General features: G+C 35.6%; 1 protein-coding gene across 1 annotated transcript; it reads right to left on the reverse strand.

The window, feature by feature from the left end:
• Positions 1-772: 772 nt before the first annotated feature.
• Positions 773-7,719, reverse strand: LOC138130717 (vesicular glutamate transporter 1-like). Its single transcript, XM_069047341.1, has 5 exons — positions 7,522-7,719; positions 2,553-2,724; positions 1,561-2,501; positions 1,389-1,509; positions 773-1,330 (listed from the first exon to the last, which is right to left on the reverse strand). Exons 1-5 carry the CDS (start codon positions 7,578-7,580, stop codon positions 1,139-1,141), a joined length of 1,485 nt encoding a protein of 494 aa, XP_068903442.1. The 5' UTR covers positions 7,581-7,719; the 3' UTR covers positions 773-1,138.
• Positions 7,720-11,277: the final 3,558 nt, after the last annotated feature.

The raw sequence follows: 11,277 nt of genomic DNA on the forward strand, positions 1-11,277 counted from the left end.
TCAGTGGACTTAAACCCTTGTGACTTTTTTTTATGGGGTCATTTAAAACAGATTGTGTATGAGACTCCAGTTAACACCGTCGAAGAATTAACTGTTCGTGTGAATAATAATGCTGAAGAATAGATTGGACAAAATCTTGGTGAGAAATCAAGCTTTTATGGCTCGAAGAGCACAAGAGCGTGCATCGATAAGGGAGGGCGTTATTTCGAGCAGTTAATTTAAAGGTTAGTGCCCTGGATCAAGTGTGGTGCGTAACTTCAATGTCACTCTCACTACAAATAAAGAATTGGTTTTTGCTTGATTATCTAAGTTTTTATCGCTTTTAATGTACGCACGAAGATATTGGCGAGTACTAGAATTTACGATCAAACTAGTCGTCGTGAATATACCTCAGAATATAACTATGCACGAATACAAAAAAATAGACACGGGTGTTAATATTTGAAAGGTCATATTCATATCATTCTCTATTAGAACCTTGGCAACATCTTCTTTCCGCCACATAGTGACGGCTGCTTCTAGATTTATTTTAATATGATACAATTTTAACACTTACCATAGATTAATTTTGGAAATTGTTTCGTTCGGTATTGTCATATTTACCTTTACCATGCTTCAATTGCACCATTAACATGCAAAAGAAATATTACGTGAATATTGCTAAAAACCTTTTTTATCATTGTTTAAAATTATTATTATCTTGCAGTTTCATCATAACTTAACGAACAACGTATATATCTGTAATGGTAGTTTAGTAGTAGGTAGAAATTGATACTTGGAATATTACTTTACTTTCTAGAATTGAAATACTCCTCCAGGTATTAAATTTACAAATAAAATACAAATAAGACAAGCACCGGTCCACATGTAGGAATTACTATTAGATATTCTTTTGAGATCATCCATACTGTTTTTATATTTTATACTAGTTTTACACTGTACTTAAGTGGAAATTTTTATTTTTTTTATTTTTCAAACAATCTGTCACATTTTCAAAATTAAATATTTACAAAAACTCTATTTGTTACATTAGGTTACACTACAGTGCACTAGTTACGAGTATTTTACACAACCTAAGTCCCAGAAAGTTTCAAGTATTTCATCACAAATTTACTAAATTCTCACTAAATTTATTTGGCTATATATCGGGTTCAAACGATTTATTTTCGTGTCCCTCCTTCGCTCTTTCCTGCATCGGTGTGTCCTTCACACTCCTTCCTTCGATTGCCCAGGGTTGCACTTCACCAGAAGCAAATGTTCCATAGAATAAGCAACCAAATAAATAAATAGCGCTCGCTATGTAAAAAATGATTTGCCACTCCTCGGCAGTCTAAAACAAATCGTACAATTGTGACTACATCATTAATATATTTATGAAAATGACTTACAGGAGTTGTAACAATGTAGCCAGATATAATCGGACTCAAAATCCCTGGTAATGTTCCAACTGTATTGCCCAGACCCATCAAGACGCTCGCATGTTGCGGAGCTACGTCCAAATAGTTGACACTAAAAACAGTTTCTTTGGTTTTAATGTTAAAAAGAAAAAAATGTTTTTACCTGAAGCCGGACCACGCAAATCCACCCAACCCCACAGCTAGAGTCAAACAAGTGATGGTGCCACCAGGAGTCAGCACAAACGCAGCCCCCAACATGAACACGGTTTGGGCAAGAAAAGCACCACAGTTGAAGAGTTTTCTGACTTGAGTCGTCGTCAAAATACCCTTTTCTTGCAACCTATCCGCTACATATCCCGAAATTGGGATGACAATGGACATGGCAAGATACGGCAGAGCTGACATAAATCCAGTCCGCCCCAAATCAAAATTAAGAATTTCTTTCATGAACTTGGGCAGCTGTGTTAAGAGGGTGTAGAATCCCCAGTTCTCGCTGAAGTGCGACACGACTATGGCCCACACCGGCAAGGATTTCAAAATCTCTTTCCAGGGATGGTGTATCCTTCGATTCGGATCAATGTGCCCCAAAGATTCTTTAATGTAGTTCAGTTCAGCTTTAGATATCTTTGGATCTTCGTCCGGCGACTCTGCTACAACCACCCACCAAATGGCACACCAGATCAGGGCGAGGGTGCCGAAGAAGTAAAAAATACTGGGCCAACCGAGACTCTCGGCAAGATAAGCACAAAGAGGCATTGCCACTACTGTCCCAACGTAGCTGCCTGAGAAGGCCAGCGTTGCTAGTCGTGTCCTTTCTAAAGGAGGAGCCCACCTGGCCCAAACCGCATGAATGCAAGGATACGTAACTCCTTCAAAAACTCCTTCGATTATTCGCACTGCCAGCAGAAGGTAGACATTTACACTGGCCAGCCATGGGGTTATCAAAGTCAGGGCTGCTGTGACAGCGATGCCGGCACCGTAGACTCGTTTGCCTCCTATTCTGGCAGATATCCAACCCCCAAGGATCTGAGTAGTGATGTAGCCGTAGAAGAACGAACTAAGTATGTAGCCTTGGATTTTGGAGTCCCAGTCAAATTCTGGGCCCTGTGTGTTGCTTAATTAGTCAATTGTATTGGGAGTTGTACTGCAACTTACGTAGATAATGGTACCATTATCAAGAGTGATTGTTTTATTTTCTGTCATTGCCACAATGGCTATGCTTAAGTTTACTCGAAGTGCGTACACGTTGAAGAAGCCGAAGAAGGCAAGAGTGGCCACGACGTATCTTCTTTTTTTCCAAAACATCCATTTTGGATGAGTTTCTGCGCTAAAATGAGATATAAATCAGATTGGTAAATAATGTTTAAATCGTAAGTGGTAGAATAATAGTATATTATTTAACGAGTTCGGGTGTAAATTGGGCTCTTTATGGCACACGTGGGCCAGTGTGCGAGTGAAACGAGCGTTTTAAAGGCCCACGAGTGCTATAAAGAGCCCAATTTACACACGAACGAGTTGAATATGACGTTTTTTTGATCGACGAGCCCCTTAAAGGCTCCAAATCGCTTAAAATCTTTAAAATTAGCTTGCTTGACGTTGCGTTTTGATAAGTTGTGACATTTATCAAAATCCGTTCACAGAGGAGAAAATTCTCAAATTCTGAGTATCGAACAAAAAAGAAACAGTTATGTTAACTTTTAAGTAAAATGTTGAAAACAATTTTGTAAATGTTCTTAATATTGAAAGTTGTTTTTGAATAGGCAACCAACAATTCGATAAATAATTAGTAGATGTCCGTTTTAAAAATAAGTTAAGTTATTTGATGATATTTGAGATATTGGGTCGTATGAATAAAATTAAAGCATTTGCTCAAAGTATAAGTATAAAGTTAAAGTAAATGCTCAAAGTAGAAAACGGAAGTAAAAGGATCTAGGTACTTCGGATTGTATGAATAACCTTTTACTTTGACTTCGAAGCAAATACCTCACTTGTATGAGCAAATGCTTAAGAAAATTAAATCAAATGGATCTCAATCAAATCAGTTAAAACTAGTCCAATCAATAGGTAGGTTTTACCTGGCAAAAGGTACATAAAAGTTTACACTTGACAGGTATCATCTATTAGGCATACTATTAATATTGCTGCATTTGCCACCTTGGGGGGTTGCCGCTCGCTCCGGCATATTGGAGAATAAGGGTGAAAAATCACTTTTTTGGGATTATTTCATTATTCCTGCGAAATAGGGACGTCTATCTAAGTTATTATACAAATATAGACCATACAATGCTCTACATTTTTTGTTCTTTATGGTTTTTTTTTGTCAGATCAAGAGTTTCGTAGTTACAATTTTTATTGTTTTTGTACTTTTTACTCTTTTCTACAATAACACAGAGGTAGAGCAATAAGGCGCGTTTTTTTTTAACGAAGCAATTGCTCAAAGTACAGAGTTATTATAAATGATTGTCCCATCGCAGTTGGCGTTGGTGGCGTAGTTGAATGTACCTCAAGCTTCATAACATGAATCAGATTAATATCGCCGATATGTGGTGGTAGCTGTTACCGCCGGAAATCAGTCTACTAGTTTGTCTCATGCTGCGAGGCTGCGGCACATACAAAATTTGTGTGTTTTTCAACGTCAACTGCGAACCCAGTATAAGAGTGTGTCTAGCCCCTAAAAATAAAATACGAAGCGGAAGACTCTTCTTCCAGAAAACAGGAGAGACGAATTTGAAGATGGGAGGCAGGCAGATAATAACAATTATAACGCATTAATATTCTTGTCACAATACTTTAAAACTTTAAAATCAGTGTTTACAGGCTCGCGTCTTATTTTATAACTTTTAACATTTCTGACGCGAACAAAATCTGCCATCTTTTTAAAGATTTAACGTAAAACGGTGTCTTACTTGTGTTGATAATTCTCGTTTTGACTAGCATCACAAATTTTGGAGTAAATACTCAACAACTGAAGCATTTACTTCATTTTATTCATACAATTTTCTCAAAAAATGAGCAAGAGCTTAAAGTTGAAGTAAATGCTCAGATCGTGTCCTTTTACTTTTAGCAAAAGCAAATGATAGAATTTTTATTCATATATTTTAAGCAAATGCTCACAAAAAGTGAAGTATGAGCACATACTCAATTTTATTCATACGGCCCATTGTTTTAAATACACTTATTAAACGTGGTAAAAGTGGTGTTATGCAACCAGTAATAACTAGTGCACTACAACGAAAAACTACTGTTCAGTTTTAACATAATTTTTTGGCCTGTTTTTATTACACATTTGCTTATTAAAATCAAATTAAATAACAAGTTGTTTAAAATGTCTTGGATGAAAGCTTCCAACGTCTTATTAATTCACTGCACTTGTCACAATAATGAGATAAATAAGCAAAGTAAATATCTCCTCCCATGATAAATAGTGACATAGTGTTCGTTAAGATCTAATTAGAATCTAATACGGGTTAATAACAGTTGTTAGTTTCATGTGTGTTTTGTTAGTGTTTGTTGAAAAAGCACAAATAGTTAATTAAAGGTGATATGTAGGTGTAAAAAATGAAGGTGAAGGCCACAAATAAATGTCATTAAGTTAATTTTGTGTGAAGATTATATAATGCAGATCATAAATTAGAAATAAACACGTTGTATGTATTTGTACTCACTTGCAACATTCCAACATAATGGTTTCATTTTTTGTAGTAAAAATATAAACTTAAGTTATTATGGAAATTACATACAGTGTGAACATAAAGTTTGGAACAAAATTCATAGTAAGGTTATGTGATGTTTTTTGTAAAATCGCTCGGACCGGTCCATTTTATTTTGAAAAATGCCATCCTGTGACGTACAACTTGTTTAAATGACGTCATTGGTTTTTGCGCAATGACGTCATCACCAATTTTTTAAATGACAACCCCTACTTTTTTCTTCTCTTTTTGATAGACCCTTCTACTACCTAAGCGACGAATGAAAAAAATTGGTACCTTACATAACAATTTTTTTGAGAAAATGGCAATTTTTATTTTTTAGTTAAATTCTTTATTTATAAAAGAAACTGTTATTTTTTAAGACAATTATTCTAATGTTCATTGTTAAATGTTAAGAAACAAGCCCCAAAATAATTTTTGGTAGGTAATATTTTTTTTATAAAACAGAAAATATAAATGAAATCAATCTTTTAATAAGTTAACCAATTCCAGAATTTTATTAAAATCATTCGATTATTGAAGCTGTAGTGCAATGTAAAACAAAAATAAAACCCTCGATTTCCAAATAAATTCAGATTTTGTCGTTGGGTTTTAATATCAATAAAAAAAGACTAAAACGTTTGCTTAGAATTTTTTTTCTAAATTAATATACTAATTCTCTTCAGCTAAAATATTTTAAGTTCATTATGTCAAATTTAGTTGAACCGAACACAGTTTCTAATCATAAAAACATTTAAGATTTATTAGATCATTTAAAGAGAAAGGTTTATAACCAAATGAAACCTTCATACAGTAAAAACCGAAAGTAGCTGTAAACTGACAGTCAAATAAGAACTTGGTGACGATGATATAAATCCAGATTTTATCTCCGCGATTAATAAAAAAATGGAATTTGTTGTGATTAGTGCAGCATTAAAATAAATAATGAATGCTTTATGGAGATAAGTTACTAACAACGTAGAACGTAGGAACATATCTTTTCAGAAATTTAGGTGTCATTAAGACGACTTAGAAGGGTAACACTTTTTATTTGTAAGAAGTAGTACAAATTTCTAGTGCTTCAGAGAGTGCAATGATGACTTCGAGCAAATAATACAATCCAGCAAAAAATCTAGACCTGAACCTCATTGTACATTTATGGACCTCTCACATTTTTTTAAGTTAACGCTTGGAACTAGTCTAGAACACAAATAAAAATAGCTTTTGTATGTATTGTCAACAATGATTTATTTCAATGAAAAGAAAAGCTATATTGTGGCACGTACTGCAAATAAAAATCTGACCACCACACATCTAAATTTGACAAATTTACGAGATTCGTAAACAGATCGATAAGGAATTTCTATCCTGCCAGGACTAAACACGTACTAGAAAAATATTTTCAGTTAGTTTTGATTTGTCATCGTGATCAACAATTTTCTCAATTAATTAAATTCAATCGGTCTGAATTTTAATTAATTTTAAACCATATGATGGAAAATAAGTTTATTGTCAAGGTGTAAAACATTTCAATAACCGGATTAACTACTTGTAATGTAATCTCTGATTAAAAGAAATTCGGGATTACGGAAGAATACAGAGTAATAGACTCAAATCCAAAAAAATAATTATCGGATGTGAAATCGAAATTGCATTATATAAAATTAAAGTCCTGCAATATAGAAATTAATTTAGAAGAGAAGATTATTGCATCTAATAAATGCTATAAAAGATCTGTTTGGCATTAAAGCCTTTAAATAAACGGATTAACTGGTTGGTAAATGCGCACACGAGATAAAAAGCTCTAATCAACCACTTCAGCTGATTTTAGTCCTGCTGTGACATACGATATCGCCAATTATTGTAAACAAATATTAGTGCGGACATAATACCGCCTAATTTCCATTTCCTACTTATCTGCGTAATGGAAATATAAAGCTTATCTGGTAGATAGCGTGGATGTCTGCCGAAAATGCTAATAAACAAATAAAACAATTTTTATTTTCAAATTTGGACTACTGGCCGATTTCTTTGTCAGCCAGTGTGAAAACTTATAGGAATTTAAATACGAAAATGTTGTAATATTGTTGATAAAATTTAGGAAGGCCACAAGATAAATATCAAATTGTTGTCAATTATTGGGCTTCCTGTTATTAATTTGCTGGCTATTTTCTCAAAATATTTACTTGACCATAATTCAGTCGCATTAAGTGAATTCCACAAAATTAAAATAATTCAGTGTCGACAACAACAACATTTGTGGATGCTTATAGATCTCGCGGCATTGCGAAAGCGAAAAATTTATTCACACCAAAGCAACCAGATCAACCGCATAGTTCACGATTTTTGCACAACTTTCTCTTTAAATGTCGCCGAAGAAAACTGTGAATTAGATTTTTCTCCGTGTGGCCAGTCGCGTGTCGCGTGTCTTTTACCTTTCTTCCAGTGTCGTCTCGGTACCATACGATTGCACTTTTTCATTTGTGAGTGCCATATTGAAGACACTTCCACACTCACACTGAACATGCAAACCGCACAAGTCGAGGAACGCTTGTGGAGCTCGACAGGTAGTACGGCTCTGTGTCCTCGATTTCCATTCACCTCTGTGACGTTCGTGATATCAGTTCTTTCAGTACCTAATCACAAAATTCTTTGGGTAATTGGCGAATTATGAGCCAATGCTCTGGCATTTTATCAAGGAAAAAAGCAACAATAAACACCGAACAAAAGAGAATATTTTCCCGATTAAACGGTTGTTGTTTTAGTTCTAATTATTTTTCTAGTTACGCGCTGATCACACAAAGACACAAACAGAGACACAAAGAGATTTGTTTGTTTATTTGATTCGATGGGTGAACGACAGGAGCTTGATTTGTCAAGTTGAGGGCGGTTAGTAGGCGGCGAAATAATCAAGAGTTATTTCGTTTTGTGCGGGATGCAGTCAATGAAACTTTTTGAAAGCGTATCGATGTTATCAGGTTGACACAATACCCGGATTAAGTCGAAAGAGTGACGTTGATACGTCACACTAGTGGAGTAAATAAGTTATTGTCGGTGGAAAATGAATGCGAAGGAAAAACACAAGTACATAGTACCTACTTGTTTATTAAGTTCAGATGAAACAACTTTTCCTAATATTAAATTAAAAATTGATCATAATATATTTTTACGATATAGATATTTAAAATGTTAAAGAAACATTTTCGGAATTGTTTCAAATTTAAGAATGGTTGTAACAAAGGTAGAAGTATATTTGAGTTATTAAGAAAAGGTAAATAATAATGTAAAAAAAATATTCGTCCAAATACACCATTTAAAATTTTCTTTTACCAACTGCTAAAAATGAATACCTTTGAAGAAATGACCAACATGCAACATGTCAGATCTAAACTCCATTCGAGGTACGGAAATAGCTTGTCCGTGTTTTTTACTCACGATTACGAGGAAATGCAATTTTAACAACTTGTCAAATTCTTTGCGTAACAAATGCTCTAGCAGTCTCGCTGACAGGTCTCACAAAGCAACTTGATTTTATTCGCTTTTTCATTAAAATATCTCAATTATTATTTATTAAATATTTTTATTTCTTCAAAACTTTTCAAAAAACAAATAATATTTTTATACAGCAATGTTTAGAAAAATAGTGACTTTAAAAATAAGTAATGAAAAACATATGTCACAATTTAAAATAAGAAAGTTAAATATCACCCCACTTAAACTACTTCTTTAAAAAATATATATTATATGGCAGTTCATAGTCCCTTAAACGCCTTTTCATTTTGTATATCGCTTATTGAAATCGGACAAGAAATAAAGTTGCTAGAGCATTTAAAAAAATTGCATCACCCTGTATTTATGAAAGAAAAACAATCGAATTGAAAAATAATGTGACTTATTGAAAAATAAATATCAAAATAAGGCAACTGTTAAGTCTAAATCTTTTTTCTGTGCGTTGTAAAATTGTTTAGTGATTTTTTTCGCAAAAAAATAGAAACAATGAAATTTGCAGATATTTACATATGAGAGTAATATAATTATATAACAATATTAATGTAATTTAATACCTGCAATAAAATACATACAATGTAAGGAACAAGCAAATTGGAATCTTTACAAGACATGTTTGTATGAAGGGTATTCAGATAAGACAAGTTATAACCAACCTAATAAACAGAGATTAACAAAAGGTGTCAACAAGAGGAAATGTGAAGATATTTAGTGGAAAATATATCGACTTAATTAGGGTTTAACAAGTTAATACGGTTAATTAGCTGATGGTTGAATGGGCTAAAGAGCGAAACCAGTCAAAAAAATTTACCGAATTTTGTCCGGTTAACTGAGCTAACCAATTAAAGCGTTTAGGCCTGGTTTCTGAAAACAATTTTATTTGGTTAGTTAGTTAACAAAGATCATGTAATACGATTGCTTACTTTCTAGCGTTTCTATAGCAACGTTTGATTTAACAGAACTTTTAGTTATTGAGCCGTTTCAGAAACCGGGCTAACCTGGTTTATTAGCTAACAGTTAAACCCGTTATGATTGTTAACGTATTAAGCTATTGGAAAAAAAAAATGTGTTAAACTATAAAATTGTTTGTACCTATTTATATTTCCCTGTTCAATTACTACTACTACTACTTTACTTTATTTTACCCTACGGGCTTTAAAGGATTCCTATACTTTACAGTTCTAAATAAACTTACAATTCCAAAATCATTCTTTTTTCTTTTTTAAATTAACCTACATTTTCTTTTATTCCCCACCCCTCTCCTTCTCTATCCTTTCCCTCCTCTTCCATACCTCTTTCATCCATCCTATCTCTCTTCCGTCTTCGTTCAGTATTTCTCCCCGTTCCTTTTCCTCCCTTTCTCTCATTTCTCCGCATCCTCTCCACATGTGCTCGATCGTCTCTCTCTCCTCACGGCACATCCTGCACATTCTTTCCTCCTCCTCCATCCAGTACTTATTTTCTCTCTCTTCGTTCCCACATCTAAATCTCGCCATCATTTTCCTTTCTTTCGTGCTCTCTCTCCCCAGATACACCGGAACCTCCTCTGTCACGCACCTTTCATACTCCCTGTTGTACCTCGCTTCTTTGATTCTCTCCCTTCTCTCCTGCTTGTCCGTATCTCTGTCCCTCTCGCTCAGCTCCGCACACATCCATCTTCCTTCCGCTCTCATTCTTTCCACTTCCTCTCTGGCATACCCGTTCCTCCTACAGTACTTCTCTCTCTCCTTCTCATCCGCGTTCTTTTTCTTTTCTCTATAGCACTCAGTCAGTATCCTGCATTCTTCCCTTCCGCCCATTCTGTCCTCGAACTTTGCCGCTCTCTTTCCCGCTTTTACTCTCAGCTTGCTCCTCTTGCACTCTTCCCTCACTATGTACCCTGGTGTTTCTCTGTCCACTCCTAGCACCCATCTCAAATATTTCTCTTGCACCCTCTCCACCTCCTCCCGTTCCTTCCATCCCCATATCTCTGCTCCGTACATCAGCACGCTCTCCACCATGCTCTCGAACATCATCATTCTCCTCCCGAACTCGCCTCCCCACATTCTCTCTCCTATTCCCCACACACATCCAACTACCTTGTTCGCCTTCCTCACTACCTCTCTCACTTGCGCCCTGACTGTGGCCCTCTCGTTGAAGGTGTAGCCCAGGTACTTAAACTCGCTCACTCTTTCTATCTTGCTTTCTTCCCACTTCCACTCGCTCTCCTCATTCTTCCTCTTTCTTTTGCTGAACACCATCATTTTTGTCTTCTCTACATTCGCTTCCAGCTTTTTCTTTCTCACATACTTTTCCAGGTTCCTCATCATTTCTTTCATCTCTCTCTCACTCTTTGCCACAATCACCATGTCGTCCGCAAACGCCAGGCTCCATACTTTCTCCCTACCCACTACAACCCCCCCCGCCTGCGCTTTCTTCAACATTTCGTCCACATCCGCTACGTATATCGTGAACAGCAGGGGACTGAGCGGGCAGCCCTGTCTCACTCCCTTTGTTGTCTCAAACCATTCGCCCTCTTTCTCTCCCACCTTCACCTTGTTCCTCGTTCTCGCATATATCTCCTCGACCTTCCGCACCAGCCATTCACTTATTCCTCTTTCTCTCATACATTCAAACATTTTCACTCTGTCAACCTTGTCGAACGCCGCCTTGAAGTCTATGAACAATGCGTACATCCTCCCCCC

This window comes from Tenebrio molitor, chromosome 5, assembly GCF_963966145.1.
Source record: "Tenebrio molitor chromosome 5, icTenMoli1.1, whole genome shotgun sequence".
Taxonomy (NCBI): domain Eukaryota; kingdom Metazoa; phylum Arthropoda; class Insecta; order Coleoptera; family Tenebrionidae; genus Tenebrio; species Tenebrio molitor.